At 35.5% G+C, this 27305-nt stretch overlaps 1 protein-coding gene across 7 annotated transcripts in view; it reads right to left on the bottom strand.

Annotated features, from left to right (window-relative positions):
* The window catches only part of PDS5B (PDS5 cohesin associated factor B), a 180887-nt gene that overhangs the window by 99601 nt on the left and 53981 nt on the right, over positions 1-27305 (bottom strand). For 6 of the 7 annotated variants that reach the window (XM_007960096.3, XM_007960102.3, XM_007960100.3 and 3 more), the window contains exons 2-7: positions 20452-20578; positions 17292-17495; positions 10996-11082; positions 10790-10887; positions 10036-10162; positions 1479-1559 (exon numbers count right to left, since the gene is read on the bottom strand). In XM_007960096.3, the coding sequence (XP_007958287.1) occupies positions 1479-1559; positions 10036-10162; positions 10790-10887; positions 10996-11082; positions 17292-17495; positions 20452-20559 (705 nt within the window). In that variant the 5' untranslated portion in view covers positions 20560-20578. Of the gene's footprint in view, positions 1-1478; positions 1560-10035; positions 10163-10789; positions 10888-10995; positions 11083-17291; positions 17496-20451; positions 20579-20955; positions 20975-27305 lie in introns of those variants that run through there. The other variant, XM_007960094.3, reaches the window with a different exon arrangement.

The following is a 27305-nucleotide window of genomic DNA, read 5'->3' as shown; positions in this document are numbered from 1 at the left end:
ATGTTCCACACTCAATTTGCCCAAAAAAAAAAAGAAGAGAAAAAAAGAAACTGGCTTGGCAATATGAGTTTAAATAAATGGCCACCAGGAGGAGCTCACCTAGTGTGCTCTAATGGCCCATGCAAATAGTCATTTAGAAGTACTTGAAGCAAGGGAAAAGGATAGAATGTTTAAGTCTAGGTCTACACACTTCAAGTGCCACTAAGCCAATGATGAAAAAACTCAATTCAACCAATTTATCTCAGCCAATACCCATAGCTTAAAAACTGCAGAAACCAATATTTGAAGTTCCCTGACAATCTTGGAGCTTATAATTAAGATAGGTTACAGAATTTGATTCCACAGCTTCTGAAAGTTTGCCCTTCAAAACAATTTCCTTACAAATTAAATTAACTTTTCCAAATCATCGTATGTTTAGGATTCTCTAAGGCTATAAGCCAGAAACAAAAGCTGAATTTATTAGGTTACTGTTTTATGAAGTATGTTAGTTTTCAAAGTACATCTTTTCATGATATATTTCATACACTGACTTTAAATTTGTGTATACTACAAGAAAAACTCTCCCTCAATAAATTTTAGGAGAATGCATAAGTAATTACTAAAGGCTTTCTTTCTTACTTTACTCAGGAATGCAAATTTATATCCTTTACTTGTCTGGAGGTGAGTGAAACTGAAAAGCAGGTGGAAGGACTGTACTGTTACACAATTCCAAGCGGCACCATTAACACTGTACTCTACATTTGTATTCTAGGAGGCACCATTCACATAGAATATAATATGAATACAGCCACCTAAATCTGTACAACTCAAAAGAACTGTGGAGAGAAAATAAAACTTACCATAAACTTCTGTCAGTGAACCTAGCAGCTAAAAAATATTTCTTCTAAAAATAAATACAAGATAGTCAATCATAAGTAAGTAGATTTGGGGTGATACTGAAAGGGCTCATTTTATTACAATTGTTCCTTTTTGTCAGAAAAGATAGATTTATATGGAATCTACCCCAGGAATAGCAATAGATAAGCAACTTTTACTAAATCACTACTGCCATTCATACTTGCCTTCAATTTCTAGGTCTTAATATTAGTTCATATCTTCTTCTTGTACAATTTAAGCTCCAAAAACCTGTAAGCAATGTCTCTGAATAATGAAAAGTTCCACATGTTTTATCTAATTACATTTAACTCTATTTCTATCAGTAGAAACAAACAGAATATCTTGCTAACCAAAATAAAACTGTTTAAGTTCTCAGGCAATTTGAAAGAAAATAAAGAACAAATAGGATGAAAGCAAGCCTTCCAAAAAATATTAAGCAAGAATAATTTTAAGAAGGAGAAAGAAAATATATTACTTAAGGGTTAAAACAACACAAATTTGTTGTTTTTAAAACTATATACTATCTGACGAAATTTTGCTTCTAGCAAGTCTCTAAATTTTCGGTTTAATCCTTCTGACAACCAATTACAAGTAAGACTTACATTGGTAATATATGGCTCAATAGCTTGAGCTGTCCTCTTCAGTAAAGCCTTTGCCAAATCATATGCTTGCTTGTTTAAATTCTGAAAAATATAAACAGTATCTATATTATATATCTCTAACATGAAAAGCAAAATATTACCTGTATTCAAAATGCTACTCTTGAGTAAATGAATGAAAAACTAAGACTCAATTGGAATAAAATAGAGAAAGCAAAACCACTTTTCTTTTTAAGGACTAACTGGCCTACTGGATCTAAGATTCCATCCATGTAAGGATAATTATATTCTCTTCCTATTTTGTTCATAACATAATGTAAACCACATAGAAATGGTCAATAAACGCTTACTAGATAGAGTCATTCTAGATCTAGTCCCAAAATCAAATCAGTTAATTACAAACACAGGTTGTTCCACTCCAGGTCCAAAAAAAACCAAAACATCCTAAGAGAATGAACTATGTTCTAGTGTGGGCAGCGATGGGGAACCATAGGCAGGGAAGGACAAAGGAGTTTTCAGCAGCTGTGGGAAAGCAGATTACTCAAACACATTTCAGAGCACAAGTAAGTAGAAGGATACAACAGAAAATACAACAAATAGTAAAGTATGGAGGGAAGACAACAAGAAAAAATATCATAAGAAGGTATGTTTCTCAGAGATTTTGATAATGATACAAGGAAGTAAAGATAAAAAATGGAGTCACTACTCCAGTTTAAACATATTCCAGAGAACAGGAACACTGTATATATCCTTCAACTCACATTCTTTACTCAGCATATTTTTAGATTTACCTGCCTTAATGCTTGTATTTTATTATTTCATTCATACTAACTGCTGTTTAGATATGATATACTACAGATTCTTTACTGATTCTCCTATTCACTGACATTATATGTCTTGTACAAGTCTCCTTATGTAAATGAGAAGTAATTTTCTGTAAATTCTATCTTGGCCAGTTTTCAATTAGGCTGTTTAGTCTTGCTCTTATTTATTTTTAGATTTTCTCCATATATTCTACGGACTAAACTTTCGTCAATTACAGATGTTCCTCTACTTATGGTGAAGTCACATCTCAATAAACCCATAGTAAGTCAAAATGCATTCAATAACCCAATAAACCCATCATAAAGTAAGTCAAACCATTAAGTCAGGAACTGTCTGTACAAGTATAACATACCTTAGTCTATATTTGTCTTTTCACAGTATTTATGGTGTCTTAAAGTATGGAGACGTTTTTCATTTTTTTTTTAATTGATATGTATGTAACAACTGTGCTTATTCTGGGGGTACATGTGCTGTTTTGATACATGTATACACTGAGTAATAATCAAATCAAGGTAACTGATATATCCATCACCTCAAATATTTATGTTTTCTTTGTCCTGGGAACATTAAAATCTTCTCTTTTAGCTATTTTGAAATGTAAATTATTGTTAACTATAATTTCCCTACTGTAGTATCAAATACTAGAAAGAGGCCAGGCACCGTGGCTCACACCTGTAATCCCAGCACTTTAAGAGGCAGAGGCAGGTGGATCACCTGAGGCCAGGAGTTCGAGACCAAGGCTAGCCAACATGGCAAAGCCCTGTCTCCAATAAAAATAAAATGAGCCGGGCGTGGTGGCGGATGCCTATAATCCCAGCTACTTGGGAGGCTGAGGCAGAAGAATTGCTTGAACCCAGGAGGCAGAGGTTGCAGTGAGCCAAGATCGTGCCACTGCACTCCAGCCTGGGCAACAGAGTGAGACTCTACCTCAAAAAAATAAATAAAATAAAATAAAATAAAATAAAATAAAATAAAATAAAATAAAATAAAAAAAAAAACTAGAAAGAACTATGCCTTCTATCTAAGTGTATTTTTGTACTCCTTAACTTCTCTTCATTCCTCCCCTACCCAGTTCCTTTCCCAACCTCTGATAACCACCATTCTATTCTCTACTTCCATGAGACCTTTTTTTAGCCCCCACATGAGTGAAAACATACTTGTCTTCCTGTTCTCATTTTATATCACTTTACAAAATAATCTCCAGTTCCATCCATGTTGCTGTAAATGACATATTTCATTTTTTTATGGCTGGAATAATATTCCATTGTATACATATACCACATTTTCTTTATACACTCATCCATTGATAGACACAGGTCAATTCCACATATTGGGTACCACAAATAGCTTTTATTTTTAATGTAATCAAATATATCAATGCTGTTCTCATACGGAGTTGCTCTCTGTATCTTTAAGAAATTCATTCCTATCTTGAGGTTAAGATGTTTATTTTCTTTTTTTTTTTTTTTTTTTTTTTTGAGGCGGAGTCTCGCTCTGTGGCCCAGGCTGGAGTGCAGTGGCCAGATCTCAGCTCACTGCAAGCTCTGCCTCCCGGATTTACACCATTCTCCTGCCTCAGCCTCCCGAGTAGCTGGGACTACAGGCGCCCGCCACCTCGCCCGGCTAGTTTTTTGTATTTTTTAGTAGAGACGGGGTTTCACCAGGTTAGCCAGGATGGTCTCGATCTCCTGACCTCGTGATCCGCCCGTCTCGGCCTCCCAAAGTGCTGGGATTACAGGCTTGAGCCACCGCGCCCGGCCAAGATGTTTATTTTCAAACAAAATTTTTAAAATTATACTTTTCAGATTTAGACCTTTATTCCACCTGTAATTTATTCTTATGTATGGTCTGAAGTATCTAATTTTTATTATTTTCCATATAAGTGCTAAACTGTCCTAAAACCATTCATTAAATAATTTCTTATTCCCTCTTTGATAACGTAATACCCACTCTCTCAGCTTCTATATAAGGATGCTTCCATTAAGAAATTCTCCATTATTTCCATATGTCCCTTTGTCTATCACTGACGGATTATGGCCAAAGGGGCACATGAAAATACTGTCAAGATTAGGTCCCTGTTTTCTTATTCTTCTTTAAAACTGTTTGGCTATTATTGGTCATCTGCTCTTTCATGTCAATTTTAGATTCATCCTGTCAAATTACACACAAGTGCACATGTTATCGGTTTCTTTCTTTTTTTTTTTTTTTGAGACAGAGTCTCACTTGGTCGCCCAGGCTGGAATGCAGTGGTGTGAACATGGCTCACTGCAGCCTTGACCTCCCTGCAAGCGATCCTCCCACTTTGGCCTCCCAAGTAGCTGGGACTACAGGCATGCGTCACTTCCCCAGCTAATTTTCATAGAGACAGGATTTTGCCATGTTGTTCAGGCTGGTCTCAAACTCCTGAGCTCAAAGTGATTCCCCCGCCTTGGCTTCCCAAAGTGCTGGGATAAGAAGAGAGAGCCACTGAGCCTGGCCTTGGTTTCTATTTTTGACTGAATTATTGATCAGTATGCAGAAGACTGACATCATTATGATACTGAGTCTCCCCTTCCATAAACAGTAAATCTCTCAACATATGTAGGTTTTCTATTACGCTTTTCAGTCAATTATAACAATTTTCAACATAAAGTTGATACACATTATGGTTAAATTTCTAAGTACCTTACATCTTTGTTAAAGTTACAAATGAAAAATGTTTGAAATTATGCTAGCAGGTTTCTGTATCTTCTTATGTCTCACAACCTTCTAGAATGTTCTTATATTTTCTATAAATTTGTCTGTACACCATTTTGTGTTTTCTGCACAATCACATTTTGGTTTAGTTTCTTCTTTCTAATCCTTGTATACTGTATTTGTCTTGTCTTATTCCACTAATGTAATACACCTACTATAATGCGGATTAAAAATAGCATGCTTAAGATATGGAACCAATCTAACTGTCCGCTGATGAGTGGATAAAGAAAATGTGGTATATATATACCATGAAACACTACTCAGTGATAAAAAGAATGAAATAATGTCTTTTGCAGCAACTTGGATGGAGCTGGAGGCCATTATTCCAAGCGAGGCAACTCAGGAATGGGAAACCAAATACTGTCTGTTCTCACTTATAAGTGGGAGCTAAGCTATAGGTACACAAAGGCACACAGAGTGATATAATGGACTACAGGGAATCAGAAGGCGGAGAAGGGACAAGAGATAAACACATTGTGCACACACTGGGTACAATGTACACTTCTCAGGTGACGGGCACTAAAAGCTCAGATTTCACCACTATACAATTCATCCGTGTAACCAAAAACCACCTGTACCCCAAAAGCTACTGATATTTCAAAATATATAAATATAAATAATACCAAATTTTTTTAAAGTATGTTTGCCTTTTTGCCTGAGTAGAGGCAATATTTTTACAATGTTCCTCACGTCAAAGAGAATGCTTCAACATTTCACCATTAAATACTGTAACATACATTATCTCCTTATCAGTTTAAGTTCTATTTCAAAGTTGCTAAGTTATAAATTATAATGAATTGTATCCATCTTTTTCTGTATCTACTAAAATTTATCTTTCTCTTTGATCTATTAAACAAATATCTTAGTCTATCACTAACATTTTTAATGTTACTCCATCCTTGTATTCCTAAAATAAAGCCAATTTGGTGATTATCAATAGTATTTTAAATCATTCTGGAAATTACTATTTTATATTGGAAATCAATTAGCCTATTTTTTTTTTTCTTGCTTGGTTTGCACCTGGTTTCCCTAGGAAGATTATTCTCTGCTCATAAAATGAGTTATGGAGTAGTCCTTTCTTTCTATAATTTGGAAGTGTGCTGAAGGTTAGGAATATTTGCCACTTAAATGATCAATAGAAAAATCCTGGTAATGGGTTTACAGATCCTTTTGCTGATGGTTTGAGTTCTGCTGCTGTTACTATTTTTGCTGCTGCTATCGTTGCTATTGTTGTTTGAAAAAAGAGCTTTGTTTTATAGGCAGAGTTTTTAAAACCAACTAAAAGTATTGGTTGTAGGCTATTTGTCTTGATTTTCTCTCAAGACAAATTTCCCAGGTTATATTTTCTAGGAATTTATTCTAATTTCAAATATGTTAGCATGAAATATTCCTCATGGAATTGTCTTTTGATCTTTTTCATGTTCACTGTTTCTCATTTCATTCTAAAACTATACATAGATACCATTTCCTTTTTTGTGATCGAGATTTGCAAGCATTTGCTTATTTAATACATTTTTCAAATTACTAACTTTGGGGTTTGATGCAATGTCACTGTGTTTTCTATTTCACTAATTTCATTTCTTCACTATTTTCTTCCTTGTATAATTTATTATCATAACGTTTTTATTACTCCTTGAAATGGACATTTAGCCATGAGGTTACACTTAAAGTGTATCCTGCAAGTTTTAATATGTATCACTTATCATTTCTAAATATTTTAACTGCCATTATGACAATGTTTTGTCAGATTATATGTTTGCTATTAAATTACTGGTTTTGTGTTTCAAATCCTATTTTTATAAACTCAGTTTACCTGATTTATAATCACTAAAATACATGTTAAAATGGAACACAAATAGTGAATTTTCTTCTTGTTAATTATGCTTGTCATTAAATTAGCAGTTTTGTGTTTGAAATCCTCAATCTTTTTATAAACTCAGTTTACCTGATTTATAATCACTAAAACACATGTTAAAACGGAACACAGGTAGTGAATTTGCTTCTTTCTGTCCATAATTCTTTCACTTTGTGTTTTATATATTTTGAGCCTGTGTGCATAGAAGTTTAGAAATCTTCCAGAGTACTAAATCTTTTCTTATTATATAAAGCTCTTCTTTATCCATTAAAAACTACTAGGTCTAATATAAGCTATCTTGGTTTTCTTTTGGTTTACACTTGCCTGGCAAGTACTTTTTCCATCCTTTTATATTTGACCTTTTGTGAATGTATTTTGGTTTTATTTCTTAGTAAAAATAACCACCCAGATTATGTTCAATCTAGTCTGAGAACCTGTCTTACATGGTAAATATAGGCCACTTACATTTACTGTAACTCTTCCTTTTATTATAATCCTTAAAATTTTAATATAAATGGTTCATTTAAAGTTCAAATTTAATAGCTCCAAATGCTCCTGATTATCCCAGGATCATATCACTTATTAATCCCATTAAACCACTGTATTTTACATAAGATTACATTTATTCTCTAACACTGCAAGTGAGAAGTCAGCAATCAGTTTAGCCTTCATTCCTTGGTAAGGGCCATGCCTTTACATTCTGGGTGCTTTATACATGATTTCTCTTTCAGTATTCCATAATTTCAGGATGGGCCTGGACAGGGATTTCCTCTATTTTTTTTTTTCACTCTAGTCATGGTACTTTTTCTCACTATTCCATAAATTAATGGCTTTAACCAATTCTGGAATATTTTAAGCTAACTTCTACTCGAATATCATCTCTTCTCAACTCTCTATTTGTTATTCTGAAATCACTATTAAATATGTCAGACCTTATCTTTCATGTTTCATCTCGCTGTGCCTGTATAATTTCCTCACATCTATCCCAGTTCTCTAAATATCTTTTACATACAATTCAATCAAGGTTTCTATTTCGGTGGCCATTTTTCCTTTTCTTTTTCTTTCTTTTTTTTTTTTTTTTAGATGGAGTCTCACTGTGTCACCCAGGCTTGAGTGTGCAGTGGCACAATCTTGGTTCACTGTAACCTCCGCCTCTCAGGTTCAAGCAATTCTCCTGCCTCAGCCTCCTGAGTAGCTGGGATTATAGGCGCACACTGCCATGCCTGGCTAATTTTTGTAATTTCAGAAGAGACAGGGTTTCACCATGTTGGTTAGGCTGGTCTTGAACTCCTGGCCTCAGGTGATCCACTTGCCTTGGTCTCCCAAAGTGCTGGGATTACAGGTGTGAGCTACTGCATCCAGCCATTTTTCATTCCTAATGAGTTTTTCTACTAATTTTCTCCTTTAATATGTCTAGTTCTTTACCTCTTAAACATTTTATCATTAATCCTTTCAAGAGTATTTATAATTTTTTTAAAAATTTTGTCAGAATGTTTTATTCAGTGTCATTCACGAAATTGCAAGGAGCTATGCAAGTTATGCAAAGGGCTGCAAAATAGTAATTGCCTTGAGAAATTTCCACCCTAAGCTAAATGGACTAAGCAAAGATTGAATCCGTAAGTACTTGGTTTACTAGAGCCTACGATTCTAGTTTCTGGAAGTACCTACAGGTCCTCTCCCCACAACAAGGCCAAAGAGAAAGTGTGTAATCAGGAGGGTGGGTTTATTTTCCCCAACAGTCTTCTCCATGACAATGGATGGATGGAGACCTCAGATGCCTCTGGTAGTCAGCTGCTCAGTGCAGAAAGCCAAGCTAGATACTGGATTTGTGTCTAAGAGGGTTTGTCTTGGCACAGTTGACAAGTGGATGAGAGTTCCAGAGAGCTAGGCTGAGAGTCCAGTCAGGCACAGCCCATTTGAAAGGCTTAGCAGGTCTCCCCCTGGGAATTCAGCCTTCCTCCCTAGGGCATTCTGTGGCTAGATTCAAAACCTCTGTCTTCTCACCTGAGCACACAGGCAGTAGAGTTTGTAGCATCAGGACAGGTGTTCGTTTGCCCAGGGGAAGTCACTAGCTGGGCCCCAGGCTGATTTTTACAGCTCATTTAATAAAATGGATTAACAGGGATTATAACTAGATGTGGGCACCAAGGTGAAGGAGACAATGGGACAAGCCTCTGCAGATCTGCTTGCCAGCTTCCCCCTTCCCTCTTGTGGTCACCAGAGGCAGAAGTGAGGCTGGTCTGGGTAGAGTCAGCACATGGTGTGCTCCATTCAGAAGGTGCAACAGGAAGGAGTGAGGGGTGGGAAAAGGAGCAAGATGGCAGCTGACTAGGAATCCACAGCACACCAGGACCTGTGAATTTTATTTAATAAATATATGATCTGAATTTCTGAGCTCTAATCTTGCTATTAGTAGTGTCTGCTAAGTTTCAGGATTCAGACACTGTTTTCTTTAAGAGTTTGATTTTTGAATTATGAAATCATTTTCACTCAAGCATTATTTGTGTCAATCCTGCATAGCTCTACACTGAGACTATATCTTGCCAGAGAGGTCTTATATTTGCACAGATAATTACACTGGTGATTCCTGTCCTCCTCTCCTTAACCCACAGCCTTCTAAATTACAGAACTGTATTTCTAACTGGAGATTCAGTCATTTTCTAAAATCAAAACACAAACACACACAAACACAGAAACATAACATCTTAACATCACACAGGCAAAAAACACTGTCACCAACATATTACTCCTCTCCCATTTAGTAGAGACTTCCCTTTAAATTTCACCAGTCCTCTCTATCTACATTATCACTATCTTTTAGTTATGGCCCTACTCGGTTCCACCTTCTGACAAGTAAGTTATGTAACAGCATCTAAGTAGCTACTAACTCACTCCCTGAAATACACTCTATACACAACTGAATCAAAACAAATATGTTATTACATGAAATCTACAATTTCTTACTAGTGACTAAGTGTATCTTTTTATTACACATTAAACACAATAAATATGTATTAATATAACTAAACCAATAGATTCTCTAAAAGGTTAAAGCAGGATAAACCATATTTAGAACCTAAGCACAAATTTTAAGCCTTACTATTAATAGGCATTAGACACATTACAGTATATATTGTTACTCACCTTATGAGCAGGTACCAGATTTACTAAAACTGTATCCAAAAGCTCCTGAGACACTGTATCACCTTCACAAATAATAGAGCTCATAAGGTCTACCATGTGCATATGGACTTTCTGATTGTGGCCATTGCTGAAATTCAAAACAGATTTTGTTTCAATTACAACTGAGATATACAGGATTTACTCTTAAGATGATACTGACAAGCATTATGCTTCACAAAAATAATACTAAAATATTAAATAAAATTCTATGTATATTCATTTAAAGCTTCCCTCTCTCCCACATCATACAATAGTATACAAATTGTATTTTTAAGCTACATTTCTTAAATTATTGTCCCTAATTTTAACCAGTCTCACAATCAAAAGTAATTACATCAAAAGCAACTTCAGTTCTGCCTTAAATTCAGAAAATTGAATTGCTTTGAAGTTAGTTCTAGTAAATAATTTTAAAGAATACACAAAAAGCTCAAATAGCCACATGCATTAAGAAGTCAGTATGTATTTTTTATAGACAAATAATGCAATCCAAAAAGTTTTACATTGGCCTTATGCCATTCCTTTAACCAATAATTACATATAAATACAAAATCAAGCTCTATTCATTTTTGAAACGTATAAAAATAAATTTAAGTTGTGTTAAAAGTTACATCTCTTAGCCTTCTAATATTAATTGTAACAGTTTACGCAGATTCACCTACATGTTCAAAATTTGTTATCTTTTTTTAATGTTACATACTTAATAAAATAAACTTACTTTATAACTGAAAATAAGGTTCTGTATAGCTGGGTGAAAATTTCATTGCTATCTTCTAACTCAAAGCATATGTTATATGACTTGACCCAAGCAATGTTCTAAAAATAAGACGTAAAAAAGTGAAAGTTAAACATTTTGATTAGTAAAAATATATAAACAAAAAAATCAGTTTAAAATGTCATCTCGAGATACAAGATATTGCTTACCTCAAGTAAATAAAAATACCTATTGAATTGTGGGCTCTTTGTATCCTCTAGCCCCTTCAACTGTCTTGTTATAAACATAAATATATCCTTAAATAAAAAAAAAGACAAAGTGCCATTCAGATTATGAACACTAAATGAAAATATCCATGAAATCCCTAGAGTTTATTCAGCACTCATGTGTACATATCATAATAAACTATAAAGAGCCAGAAAAAAATTTTATTTGGCTAAAATTTTTTTAAAGTACATCTCTGTATGAACAACATTAAATATCTTACATTAAATATCTTACTATCCTTCATAGGAAAACAGTAAATCATTTACCATAATCTCAAAGTCAAAAATCTTCATCTTACAACAAAAGATAAACAAATAGACCTGAAAACTGAGACAGCTAAAATTTATGCTATTTTTAGAATAAAAAGTGTTGCAATGACTGAGAACTGATCAGGTTTCCTGGAACAGCAAAATATATGGTAATTAAATAGCAAAAGCAGTTTAGGAAACAATTTTTGTAATTGCCAAATGACAATACAATAGATACCACAGAGAAGCTCAGACTCTTAGAAGTCAATTTGTCAAGCTACCTACTAATCATTATAATTACTTGCTTTTCCCTATCTTTCTAAATCTATTCCCACCTCATATTTTTGACTAATTTACTATATCTGCATTTGTATCTACATTTGTATACAGCAACCACACAATCAAGTCTGCATAATAACCAGCTAACAACACGATGACAAGACCAAATGAGCACATACCAATATTAACCTTGAATGTAAACACACTAAATGCCTCAATTAAAAGATGCACTGTGGTCAGTTGGTTAAAGAAGCAAGGCCCAACTGTATGCTGTCTACAAGAGACTCATTTCATATACAACAACACTGATAGGGTCAAAATAAAGCGATGGAGAAAAATCTAACAAGCAAACAGAAAACAGAAAAAAGCAGGGGTTGCTATTCTAATTTCAGACAAAACAGGCTTTAAACCAATAATGATAAAGAAGAGCATTACATATTGATAAAGGGTTCAATTAAACAAGAAAACCTAACTATCCTAAAAATATATGCATCCAACAAAGGAACACACAGATTCATAAAGCAAGTTCTTAGAGACTTATGAAGAGACATAGATAATGACACAATAATAGTGGGAGGCTTTAATACTACACTGATGGAATTACATTATTGGGACAGACAACTAACAAAGATACTCAGGACCTAAACTCAGCATTTGACCAAACGGGCATAATAGATATCCACAGAACTCTCCATTCAAAACAACAGAGTATACATTCTTCTCATCTGCACATGGCACATACTCTAAAACTGACCACATAATAAGTCATAACAATCTTCGCAAACTTTTAAAATGTGATTCACCACATAATGATGACCACATATGTTGAAGTTGACAGCCAAATCAAGAACACAATACCAGCTGGGCACGGTGGCTCAGTCTATAATCCCAGCACTTTGGAAGGCCAAGGCGGGTGGATGGCTTGAGCCCAGGAGTTCAAGACCAGCCCTGCCAACAAGGTAAAACCCCATCTCTACTAAAAATACAAAAAATTAGCCAGGCATGGTGGCATGTGCTTATAGTCCCAGTTACTCAGGAGGCTGAGACAAGAGAATTGCCTGTACCCAGGAGGCAAAGATTGCAGTGAGCCGAGATTGTGCTACTGCACTCCAGCCCGGGTGACACAGCCAGACTCTGTCTTAAAAAAAAAAGCACACACACACACACACACACACACACAAAACACAATTCCATTCACAACAGCCACAAAAAGAATACCTAGGAATACAGCAACCCAGGGTGCTGAAAGATCTCCACAAAAAGAATTACAAAACACTGCTCAAAGAAACCACAGATGACACAAACAAATGGAAAATAATTCCATGTTCATGGATAGGAAGAATCAATATTACTAAAAAGGCCATGCTGTCCAAAGAGCAATTTACTGAATGAAAAGCTATTCCTATCAAACTACCAAGGACATTCTTCACAAAATGAGAAAAAAACTATTTTAAAATGTCTGTGGAACCAAAAAGGACCCCAAACAGCCAAGGCAATCCTAAGCAAAAAAAAAAAAGAAAAAAAAAGAAAGAAAGAAAAAAAAAAACAAAGCTGGAGACATCACACTACCCAACTTTAAAGTATACTACAAGGCTATACTAACCAAAACAGCATGGTACTGGTACAAAAACAGACACACAGAACAATGGAACATAACAGAAAGTCCAGAAATAATGCTGCACACCTACAACCATCTGATCTTCAACAAAACCACAAAAACAGCAATGAGGAAAGGAATCCCTATTCAATAAATGGTGCTGGGATAACTAGCTAGTCATATGCAGAAGACTGAAACTGCACCCTTTCCTCAAACCATATACAAAAATCAACTCATGATGGATTAAAGACTTAAATGTAAAACCTTAAACTATAAAAACCCTGGAAGATAACCTAGGAAACACCATTCTGGACATAGGACCTGGCAAAGATTCCATGATGAAGATGCCAAAATCAACTGCAACAAAAACAAAAATTGACAAATGAGACCTAATTAAACTAAAAAGCTTCTGTACAGCAAAACAGTTAAGAGACAACCTACAGAATGGGAGAAAATATTTGCAAATCATACATCAAACAAAGGTCTAATATTAAGAACGTATAAAGAACTTAAACAATTAACAAGCAAAAAACAACCCCGTTAAAAAGAAGGCAGGCCGGACGTGGTGGCTCATGCCTGTAATCCCAGTACTTTGGGAGGCCGAGGTGGGCAGATCACAAGGTCAGGAGTTTGAGACCAGCCCGGTCAACGTGATGAAACCACTCTACTAATACAAAAATTAGCCGGGCATGGTGACGGGCGCCTGTGATAAAAATTACTGGGGAGGCTGAGGGAGTAGAATCACTTGAACCTGAGAGACGGACGTTGCAGTGAGCCAAGATTGCACCACTGCACTCCAGCCTGAGCAGCAGTGCGAAACTCCGTCAAAAAAAAAAATAAATAAAAGAGGGAAAAGAACATGAAGAGACATTTTTCAAAAGAAGATATATGTATGGCCAACATGCATATGAAAAAATGCTCAACACCACTGATTAGAGAAACGCAAATCAAAACCACAATGAGATATCATCTCGCACCAGTCAGAATGACTATAGGTAAAAAGTAAAAAAAATAAAAAATAAAAAATAACAGATGCTAACAAGGTTGCAGAGAAAAGGGAATGCTGATACATTACTGGTGGGAATATAAATTAGTTCAGCCATTGTGGAAAACAGTTTGGCAATTTCTCAAAGAACTAAAAACAGAACTACCATTTGACCCAGCAATCCCATTATTGGGTATATACCCAAAGGAATATAAATCATTCTACCATAAAGACACATGTATGCGTATGTTCATAGCAGCACTATTCACAATAGTAAAGACATAGAATCAACCTAAATGCCAATCAACAGTAGAATAAAGAAAATATTCCATATACACCATGGAATATTATACAGTCATAAAAAAGAATGAGATCATGTCCTGTGCAGCAACATGGATGCCACTGGAAGCCATTATCCTAAGCGAACAAACACAGGAAGAGAAAACCAAATAGCGCATGTTCTCATTTATCATTGGGAACTAAACATTGAGTACATATGAACACAAAGAAGAGAATAGACACCAGCATCTTCTTGAGGGTGGAGGGTGGGAGGAGGGTGAGGATCGGAAAACTACCTATTGGGAACCATACTTACACCTGGGTGACAAAATAATCTGTACACCAAACCCTCATGACATGCAATTTACCTACATAACAAACCTGCAAATGTACCCCTGAACCTAAAACAAAATTAAAAAAAAAAAAAAAAAGATTACTTAAAACAAGTTACTTTAATAGTAATACTGTGGAAAATATGTTCTCTATGAATGAACCCTTGCTGGATTGCTGAAAGAGTATACATGCCATATTGACTCTATGTGGCGACGGAAAGACAATAGTCACTTATAACCTCACCAATTACTGCCTAAACATGAAGCCAACTGTATAAAAGGGGTTTGCTGATGACAACAACAAACTGAAAGTGGAAAAGTAAGGCTCAAATATCACAATTTTCTAATATGCATACAACACTACTATAGACAAAATACATACATATATGAACCTGATGCTGATCAAAACGAAGTGAAATCTCCTAAATATTTAGAAAGCACCCTCAAAGTCAATAATTTTTAAGTACTGTCCTCCAAAAAGAAAAAAGCAGCATTTAGAGTAAGACTCAAAAATTCATAAGAAAAACCAAATACTTACAATTTTTCAGCTAGGGAATAATGCAAAAAGACCCTAATTTCAGCTCTTTTACAGTCTTTTCATAAATTGTCCTGTTACAAACAGAACAGATACGTAGCTATTCTTTAGGGAGAACTTTTCGTTACCCCCAAAGCCCTGAAATAGGTCCTTGATTATGCAAACTGAAAGATCCCCAAGAGAGGCAAGTTAGACTACCTCCTCATGAGAATGCCAACAAGACATCTAGTACGGGAAAGCCACAGCCACCATCAAACAAATGGAATCATTCCTTAAACCGATTAAGCATCTCCATAGGAGAAATTCACATTTAGAAATCAAGCTAGTACCTGGGTATACAATTACATGGACCAGCCAATCTTACAATTCAATTCCACCTTTAAATGACAAATATTGCCCTCTACCTCCCTCATCCTAAGATTCTTTTACCAATCAAAATTTAAAACAAGCATGCCCAAAACAGGCTGCACATTCTCTACCTGAATTTTGGTAGACTTGATCAAATAAGCACATTCCTCACTTCAATTATCAAGAACTCCATGAGTCTAAGAACCATGTCTGGGTTTTTTTCACCACTGTAAATCCAGCTCCTGACACATAAGTAACAGCAAGACTTATTAAGTGAAATAAACATAAATTGTCTGCCATTTTTTCACACTGTGGATTAATAATCTTTCTATGGACTCATTTTCTAATCCATAGTTTCCACAACTTTTTTTTTTTTTTTTTCCCTGAGAGTCTCGCTGTGTCGGCCAGACTGGAGTGCAGTGGCACAATCTCGGCTCACTGCATCCTCCACCTCCCGGGTTCAAGTGATTCTCCTGTCTCAGCCTCCACAGCAGCTGGGGTTACACGCATGTGCCACCACACCCGGCTAATTTTTGTATTGTGAGTAGAGATGATGTTTCACCATGTTGGTCAGGCTGGTTTCCAACTCCTGACCTCAGGTGATCCGCCTACTTCAGCTTCCCAAAGTACTGGGATTACAGGTGTGAGCCACCACACCCGGCCTCCACAATTATCTTTTATTGTTGCTGTTTTTAATTCCTACCTGACCTGACTTATAAACATTCAGTATCTTTTGCACGATTCCAATTACTTCATGTTTTCTACCAGCATTTTCCTAAAAAGATTACTCGTGCTATTCCCCTTCTCATCTTTTAAAGATTTGCACTTACATAGTTTTACTTACAACTACTGTAACCAAGAAATACACGCCTTTTGTATCTTTCCGTTAAAACTTTGTTCACTGAATTATTATTTTTTTTTTTTTTTAAATAGAGACAGGGTCTCACTCAGCTCAGGCTGGAATGCAGTGGTGCTATTTAGGCTCACTGCAATGTCCGCCCCCTGGGGGCTCAAGCACTCCTCCCACCTCAGCCTCCCAGGTAGTTAGGGGATTACAAGTGTACAGCACCACACAAGGCCTTTTTTTTTTTTTTTTTTTTTTTTTTAAGTAGAGGCAAGGCCTTGCTATGATGCCCAAGCTGGTCTCAAACCCATGAACTCAAGTAATCTTCCTGCCTCAGCCTCCCAAAGTACTGGGATTACAGGCCTGAGTCACTGCGCCTGGCCTGCATTTTCTTCATAACAATTTATATCACACCTTCCATTAAATAAATTAGGATTATATATTACAAACTCATGTTTATACTAGGTATTGTCTTTTAAATAATGGCCATGGTCTTCAATATGGATTTTCGAAAGTAAAAAGGAATTGCCTCCAAAATTATAATGAAAGAAACAGAGCTAATGATAACATAATATAAAAAAAGTATACACTGTTTTAATCTACTTCTTAACCTCAAGACCAGAGAGTTTTTCAAAAATATGTTCTAAAAAAAACCATAAGTTTAGCAAAAGATTACTGTAGCTAATGTCAAAGTATCCAAGAAAATCATCTAAATACCTTAACTCCTATTTTAGCTAGAAAGATAAATCAAAGTATCAGTCAATCTTGGAGTTATTTAAATCAGTACTTGCCTTTAGTTTATCAGGGGATGTGTAAGGAGCTTCAGGAGCATAAATCCTGAAAATATCAGCAAGGCAGCAGGCCACCAGTAAGCGAACATCTTTATCAGGATGCTTGAGAAAAAAATCTGAAGCAAGATGTAAAGCTAGGTTTAAATAAAGCTCCTTTTCTTCTTCAGAGTCCTGGTCCATATCCATAAAAGTTTTCACAACCATCTATACACAAATAAAAAAATCAAATAATGAAATGCTCCATGTAAAACTACATCCATGTGAAATAAAGGTCATATTAATTGCTAAGGTTAACTTCAAATGAATATACTTTCATTTTTCTGCAGAAAGTCTCTACTTGAGAGAACACAATCCTTCTAAAACTACAAAGTAAACTTTTCTTTAAAATATTTACTAAAATATTTTTTCATTTACCCAAAATATCTGCTAACCAGATTTTTAAAGTTTAAATTGCCCTTATGTAGTAGTCATCATTGGAAGAATTCCAATAGAATATTTGTGGAAACTTCTGGTCTCACTTGTACAACTGGACTGAAAGGAGTAAGTCCTTAAGAATACCATCTTTTTTAAAAATAATATTTCTAATCCTTTCATGAGAAGAAAAAGTATATGCCTAAAGAAAACCCTAAGATGACAATTTAATTTCCCATTTAAGCCATTAAACCACTCCAGTCACATAGTTTTATTTAAGAAAGGATGTCAAAGATGCATCCCTAAACACTGAAAAGTTACTATGAAGTATCTACCCTACCATCCAACAAAATATTTCCTGTGCAGCAGTAAAAGAGAATATGATATGGATAATTCATTAATTCAGTGGCACATGTGAGTTAAGCCAAAGGAAGCTAAAAGAAATGGTTCTTTTTTCAAAAATACTTCTATAAAAGGTGAATAGAAAATAGAATGGTACACCATGAATTCTGAGAAGAGCTTTCTCTGATTTCAAAATTAGTAATTACAATGATGATCTCAGTCTGCACTATTCCTACTTCAGATGAAACAAAATTGCCTAACTTGATAGGAACTGACATTTAAATACAACTCCAACAGAAAGGTGAGCATCCAGCATCCACTAGGTGGTGCTGCAAATACTAGGCAACAAGTGTGGCTGGCCACAAGGTATCAATGCTAAATGTCTTGGTCCTTTATGCAGCAAGGATTTCCACTTGCCATCCAGCTAGACTTCTGAATAATAAATGGCTCAATTTCTACTGAATTCTCAGAGCAGCTGTGGAAAACACTGTTCCTCACAGAGCAAACTCTCCGTTCTATTATGCCAGATACCAGAACCAACCCCATCTCTACAAAAACCAACAGTAGACTAATGCTTCCAACCTTGTACTACATTTAGATTAAGGGTATGATGTCCAGGTCTTTTAACTTTTTTATTTTATCACTTTTAAGATTTACACTTTGATTTCCTATGTGTTTAGGAAAAACCACAAAGGGTAAAAAAGAACTGTGTGCGTGGAACTGTTTATTTCTGTAGATCTCTTAACAAAAGATAAGAGATTAAACGTATTTTGAATAAAATGTTACAGGAAAAAAATAAATTTTATAAACAGTGTCACCTTACATGTTAACAAATTGTTATAATGTATAAAACTTACTTGGGTATTTGTACATATCATCCCACATAATTTTTTAATATTTTTCTAAGAAGGAGGACGCTAAAAATAGGAAGTATAAATTAGGAAAATAAATGAGAAAAAAGTATAATTGGATTGCTGCCAGACATAAATGTCTACAAAATAATGAAAGCATATTACAAACACTAAATATGAGTACTCAGGCAATCATTCCAACAACAATAACCACAAAGTTTTGTTCAAGGTCCAGAAAATGGGAATTCCTCTCTACTGTCTACAACTCAAATACTGTTATAAAACTCATTAATAACTCATGAGTCCTCCAAATTAGAAAAGAAATCTGAGAAAATAACATCTCTAAAAGACACTAATGCTAATCAGTTTAAGTGCAGGCTCTGAGTTCAAGATTAGTTTCTCAACAAACAACAGGAATGCTCATTTATGCTTAGTATAAACAAACATAAGGTAATAAATGTATTAGTTTCTCAAAAAATGCAATAGGTCAAGAGAAGGTAAATAAACAGAAAATAAAACATGTCATATATAGAAGGGATTTATAGCTTGACTATTCTTAATAAAATATACACCGGTTCCCAACTAGATAAAATATCCACCTATTAGTAAATTTAATCTGCTCAAAGATGATTTTCCTTTGAATAAACATCTGATGTCTGACAATCTAATACTTTAGGTATAAATATATATGCACAATATTAAGACTTTATGTGAAATTTATGACAGCATTAGCATCCTGTTCTCCTTATAAAAATTGCTATACACCATGTAGCAATAAAGAAGAGTATTTGTTTTTAAGGCCCTGGATCTTCAATGATTAATTTAGGAACATTTTTCAGCCCTGACATCCAGGTAAATAACAATATATCAAGGAATATAAATATCTAGGTAGACACAACCTCGATTGGAAATGCTCAAAAATAAAGACCATCTAAACTAACTGATAGACCAACTTAACATTCTCCTTGGACACTATGCTCCTTTATCCATTTTAACAATTACAGAGATCACCATCACCCTAAAGGAAAAGGTGAAAATATTATTCAAATACATATGAAGAGGCCCTAGCCTCATCCACAGAAGTTCACCAACAATCTCGATTCATTACTATATGTCAGAAGCAAAGGAAGAAGCTAAAATTGAAGCCCTTTGACCTACTTTGAAAATAACTTATAAGTAGTACACAGCCTAATTAGTCAGTATAAAGATTTAAAACTCCGTTAAAGTGGTTGTCTTTAGAAACCATATAGGAGAAAGGAGACAACTTTGTATAGACAATAAGGAATATGAGTATTGTAGACTTGTTCTTTATACCCAAATATAGAAGATCCTAGAAAATCTAAGCTTCACCTTTCTAACTGCTGTCCCATTAATCACAGCCAAATCCCCACCGTTCCTTATATACTCTATTCCCTTGGATCTTTTCTACGCCATTTGCTGCTTTGCTTTGCTTTGCTTTTTCAAGTTACCCTAACAAGATCTATTACAGCCCCATGTGATTTCCACAAGGGACCTCTGCCCTACACAGATGTCCAAAAGAACATAATTTTACTTACCTTTAATCGTCTCACCATCTCCTCTTTAGATATTTTATCTGAGATTTCCTTGACCCCAGGCGGGTATGTAATTTTTCCATCATTGGTCCTAGTCTTTGAATGAGCCATGACAGAAATATTTCTACCCCTAAAACAAGAAAACTATTAGATGCAAACCAAAAAATAGATACAAACATTCTTAACAAACATAAATGGTAACCTTCCTCACCAACCAAAATTTATAACTACCTCCTAATTTACAGTAATTTACCATTTAATGAAAATCACTCTATTGAACATTTCCCAAAATTATTTTTAGAAAACAAAACTTTTTACTTTCATTTCCTCAGTGGCAAGCTTTGTTATTTGCTCTAACCCTCCAACTAAAAATAATAGTAAGCTAGAGAAAAAGAATAAAAAATAAATACTTTTTAAAAGCACCACAAAGTACTCAAACTAAAACCTAAGAGAAAATAGGAATCCAGGGAAGTAAGTGGGAACAACTGGGACATTATAGCTACTTACACTCTGAAAGCATCTGTCAATTCTGACAAATGTGGGATTCAGTTTTGATGGTCTTATAGGGCCAGGGGAACAGAAGTGTATCTGCACCTATCAAGGCAGACAGTCAAACAAGAAACTCTCCTGACATTAACGTAGGCCACCACCCTACCCAAAGAAGATACACCTGCAAAGGAGAAGGTAAACTAGAAATGAACACCTCCTTCCCCAGCCCCACCTGCCTAGAGGGAACCGCTGAGAAGGCTGCTTTGGTGCCAAACAGAGAAGGGCAACACGAATACAGGGAAGGAATAGGTAATTAGTTTTGGCCATGTGCCTGCACACTTGTTGGGGTTGACATGACCGAAGCGGCCCAGAGAATCTCAAAACATGCACTCAAGAGACTCCCGGTTAATACAGTCGCAAGCACCTAACATAAGTAAATCCAAGTCCTGCCTAGAGAAGGGTGCCTTCATCCTAAATATCAAAGAATCCCCACTACGATGTTTCGAGAACAATGAGCACTATCAAGTCAAAAATAACCAAGCAACTATGAGGGAGAACCAGCAGAAATACCAGATACCAGAAACAGATTCACAATTTTTGATAACTATCAAAAATTGTAGAACTATTATAATCTTAAAGAAATAAAAGACAATTCCAAAAATATCTACAGGAAACAAAAAAAAATTATAAAGACTAAACTAGAAGATTTTTTAAAAATAGAACTTCTAAAAATGAAAAAATACAATTAACTGAAATTGAAAACTCAACAGGTCAATGTATTTGCAGATATGAAAAACCATTAAAGGCCAGGTGGGATTGCTCACGCCTGTAATCCCAGCACTTTTGGAGGCTGAGGCAGGCAGATCACTTGAGCTCCAAAGTTTAAGACCAGCCTCGGCAACATGGCAAAACCCCATCTCTACAAAAAATACAAAAATCAGCCAGGCGTGGTGGCACACCCCTGTAGTCCCAGCCACTCAGGAGGCTGCAGCAGGAGAACTGCTTGAACTCAGGAGGTAGTGGTTGCAGTGAGCTGAGATTGCGCCACTGCGTTCCACCTGCATCAAAAAAAAAAAAAAAAAAAAAAAATGAAGTGAAAGAAAGGTCAGAAGAAATTATCCGGAGTACAACACAGTGAAACATACAACTGAAATACGTAAGGATAGAAAGGCCTAAATGTAGCCTACAATTCATGGAAGTTATAGAGGGAGAAGAATGAGAGATTCATTCATGGGATTCATGAGAGTACCATAAGGACTAGATTGAAGCAGAGGTCAAATACCTACAGAGAATATCATAAAATACCAACCTACAACATCACACACCGGGGCCTATCATGGGGAGGGGGGAGGGGGGAGGGATTGCATTGGGAGTTATACCTGATGTAAATGACAGGTTGACGGGTGCTGACGAGTTGATGGGTGCAGCACACCAACATGGCACAAGTATACATATGTAACAAACCTGCACGTTATACACATGTACCCTAGAACTTCAAGTATAATAATAATTAAAAAAAAAAGAAAAAAAGAAAAAAAATACCAACCTACAAATTCAATAAGCCCAACAGGATTAAATTTAAAATAATCATAACTCCAGAAAACAAATAAAATTTAGAGCACACACAGTACCTTGAAAGGAATAGCATATAAACTAACAGGTGACTTCTCAACATCAACAACGTAAGCCAGAAGACAGCAAAATGTTATCTTCAAAGCGGAGAAAGAATATAATTGCAAATCTAAAGTTTACAACCAAGGAGTATAATTTTTAAGAACAGAGTAAAACAAGGACAAATTAGCCAAAAGAAAACTAAGAGCTGTATTTATATATAAACTACCTACAACACTGTTTAGCACACACTAAGTACTATATGTGTATGTAATATACACAATCCGGTTAAAAGAAAAAGATTTTTAAATTTCAATATAAACACCTTAAAACACAATGAAAAATGTGGATACATGTTGAAAGTAAAAGGATGGAAAAATATGTCATGCAAACACTAAAACCAGTTAAGCTAAACATCAAGTTAAAAAAAAAAAAAAAAGATAAATAGGCCCCAGATTCACTCTGTGGTATTTACTCAATAGAAACGTATAGTTTGTCCACCATAAGACATATAAAAAAATGTTCACAGCAATACCATTCAGTTGCCAAAACAGAAAACACAATGACCATCAACACTAGAATTAATAGCAACTTGTAGTATAGTCACACAATGGGAGCAAAAAAAAAAAAAAAACAGCCATGAGAGTGAATAAACCATTGCCTCACACAATAATATGGATTAACATTACAAACATCTGGATGGGCATGATGGTTCACACCTGTAATCCCAGCATTTGGGAAGACTAAGGCAGGTGGATCACTTGAGCCCAGGAGTTCAAGAACAGCCTGGGCAATACAGTGAGACCTCAACTATACAAAAAATAAAGATAAATTAGCCAAGCCTGGTGGTGTGCACCTGTGGTCCCAGCTACCCGGGAAGCTGAGGTGAAAGTCCTGCTTAAGCCCAGGAAGTCAAAGCCACAGTAAGCCAAGATCACACCACTGCACTCAAGCTTGAGTGACAGAGCAGACCCCGTCTCAACACACACCACACACCCACACACCCACACACACACACACCAAAGTGAAAGAAGCCAGACAAAAAACACTACATAAGAGTATGATTACATTTTTATAAGCTCAAAAACAGAGAAACCTAATCTATGATGGTAAAAGTCAGGACAGTGATGTTTTGGGGGACAAACGTTAACGGAAGGAGGGGTGAAAAGATACTTCGGAGATGCTAGTTACACAAGTATTTTCACTTTGTGTAAAGTCATAGAGCTAAAGACATAGTTTTGCACTTTTCTGAATGTATGTTATACTTCAACAAAAAGTTTAACAAAACAGATAACAAGAAAAGCTCCAGACACTTAAATTTTTTAAAGCACTTCTTTTTTTTTTTTTTTGTATTTTTAGTAGAGACGGGGTTTCACCGTGTTAGCCAGGATGGTCTCGATCTCCTGACCTCGTGATCCGCCCGTCTCGGCCTCCCAAAGTGCTGGGATTACAGGCTTGAGCCACCGCGCCCGGCCTAAAGCACTTCTTAATAATCAATGAATCCAAAGAAAACAAGCGTAGGATCAACAAAGTCAAAAAATCACAGGCCAAACTTACAAATTTGATAATATAACATTTGAAAATGTAGCTAAAACTGAAAAACTACATCTTATTACCAAAACTAACTCAAGAAAGAAAAAAAGAAAAAAGAAAAAAAAAGATTAAGAAAAAAAAATCAATCAACGGATCTTTCCACAAGGAAAAATATCCAAGTCTAGATGGCTTTACTAGTGAGTCCTACCAAATAAAGGAAGAAATATTTCCCATGTCATACAAATAGTTCCAAGAAATGAAAAACAAGGGAATCCTTCCCAACTAATTTTAAGCAACTAATTAGCATAACTCTGACAACAAAACCCAATAAGAACAATCACAGGCCAGGCACAATGGCTCCTGTCTGTGATCCCAGCACTTTGGGAGGCTGAGGCAGGAAGACTACTTAAAGCCAGGAGTTCAATACCAGCCAGGGCAACAAAGCGAGACCTTGCCTCTACAAAAAATTAAAATGAATAAAAAATTAGCCAAGCTGAGGTGACAGGATCACTTGAGCTCAGGAGTTCAAGGATGCAGTGAGCTATGATTGCGCCACTACACTCCAGCCTAGGCAACAGAGTAAGAGTCCATATCTGAAACAAGGAAAACAGAAAAGAACAATCACAGAAAATAAATCACAGACAAATCTTAATCATAAATGCAAAACTCCTAAACAAAACGTTAGGAAACCAAATGCAGCAATATATTCTTAAGTGTTTATCCTGGGAAGGCAAGGTTAAATTCATCACAGGCTTAAAAAGAAAATCACATTTAAATTATATACTAAACTGATTTTTTTCAAATCTCAATAAATTAAGAAAAATTTGGTAAAATTCAACAACTCATGACTGTAAAACAAAAATGAAACAAGAAACAAGTTTAGTAAACTAAGAACTGGGTGAAAGTTTCCTTTATCTGAGAAGAGTAGGGTGCTATAAACACCCTACAGCATAAATAATATTTATTGACAATCCACTGAAAGCTTTGTGTTCAGGAACTACAGGAACATACCTACTATTGTCACTTTTTTTTTAAATTTGACACTGCAATAAAGACGCTAATCAACAAAGAAGGCGAAGAAAAAGAAATAAAGGGCATAAGGATTTAAAATGAACCAGTCATTATTCACAGATGATATGTTTATGTACATAAAAACTTCAAAAGGATTTTACAGACAAAACATGTGAATTATTAAGACTGAGTTTAGCAAGGATGAAAAGTAAAAACATCAATATATAGATGTTCCTCAACTTACAATAAGGTTAGGTCCCAATAAACCCACTGTAAATTTAAAATGTCATTAAGCCAAAAGTGCATTTCTATCATATGTCAAGAAGCATACTAAATGTGTACTGCTTTCACACCATCATAAAGTCAAAAAATTGTCAGCCAAACCATCATAAGTCAGGGACATCCAGAACAAGCATAAGTCACCAACAGGTAACAACAGGTAACATAAATACTTCATGGTAAAAGACTAAATGCTTCCCCTTTAAGATGAGAAACAAAGAAAGGATGTCTACTCCCAGCACTTTTATTCAACATAATGCTAGAAGCCTTAGGCAGCACACAAAGAAACAGAAAATAAAAAGCATATATATTGGAAAAGAAACTGCCCCTACATCCAGACAACATGATTGTCTACACAGAAGATGCCAAAGGAATCTACAAAAAATAAACTACTAGTTAGTTCATCAAGGTTGCAGGATACAAGATTAACATCCAAAAATCTGTGTTCCTCCCGTACACAGTCATACATCACTTAATGATGGGGTACATTCTGATAAATATGTTATTGGGAAATTTTATTGTTGTGCAAACATCATACAGTGTACTTACACAAACCTAAATGGAACAGACTACTACATACCTAGGCTATATGGTATGGCCTATTGCTCCAAGGCTACAAACCTGTACAGCATGTTACCGTACTGAACACTGTAAGCAACCGTAACACAATGGTAAGTATTTGTGTATCTAAATATATCTAAACATAGAAAAGGTACAGTACAAATACAGTATTGTAAGTTTATGGAACCACCATTATATGCAGTCCGTCACTGACAGAAAAGTTGTGTGGTACGCAACTGTACATGAAAAAAAGTGGTAGGGATGATGGTTAGGAAAGAACAGAGAGAATACAATAAAAAGTTCAGAAGACACTTCCATATCTATGTCTTTTAAAAAGGACACTGTACCTATATTTCACACCATACGCAAAATGAATTCCAGGTACAGTAACAACCTAAATATAGAGGCAAAGTGTTAAAAGCTTCTAGAATATGATACAAGAGAATAGCTGCATGACTTCAGGTTAGGAAAAACACTATCTAGCAAGAACCAAGTTCATAGTTACATTCCTTCAACCAAAGAAGATACTCGGCAAATGCCTAGGACAAAGCACTCCAGGGAAAGATTGATAAATTTGATAGGCTTCTCTTCCACTGAGTCTGGAGTGGAAGAAAGTCTCTCTGCCTTATCTCAGAGACAAAAGCTGTTGTTCATTCATAAAAACAAATACATGAATATGGCCACAGACCACAGAGTGACCCTGTAAAATATACTCATCCATGTAGTCAAAAACTCATCAAGCGCCTCATATGCAGAACACAACAGCAGAAACTACAGAGCAAAACGAGTAAAATGGGTCTCAAAATCCATGAAGAGAAAATGACATTCCCCTAAATAAGTGAATCACAGTTGATTCTGAAATTATCCTGACAGAAATAAACAACAAACTTGGGAAAAATAAGACTGAAAGAAACACCACTTCTGTTAAGTGGACAGGGGTAAAGTGGTAATAATATAGAGAAAAAAAAGACAGAAAAAAACATTCTGAATAAATCTCAGACAGCAAATTTCAGTTACTGTCCCAGAAGTGTGACTGAAGGAGAAGGTGGAAGGAAGTAAAAGGAGCTAAGACGGAAAAAATAAGAGATAATAAAGAGGGAGGTTATTCAATTTGCACTTCAAGTCTTATAAACAGCATTGTAAGGAAAGGTTTGAAACACCTCTGTGAATATACACAGGTTGTTTTTCCTCCAAGTAAAATATATTGGCCCTTGTCTACTAAGCAAACTCTATAGACTTTAAAGTCTCATTTTAACTTTTCCTGAGCTCAATCAGGCAGGGCTAGGCTCCACCCTTACAGCTAGTCACACTTTGAATCTACCACAATTAGCATTGATCACATTGTATCTATTGTATTTATTTCTGTCTTTGTC

This window comes from Chlorocebus sabaeus, chromosome 3 (assembly GCF_047675955.1).
Source record: "Chlorocebus sabaeus isolate Y175 chromosome 3, mChlSab1.0.hap1, whole genome shotgun sequence".
NCBI lineage: Eukaryota > Metazoa > Chordata > Mammalia > Primates > Cercopithecidae > Chlorocebus > Chlorocebus sabaeus.
This window is presented reverse-complemented; position numbering and strand designations above follow the sequence as displayed.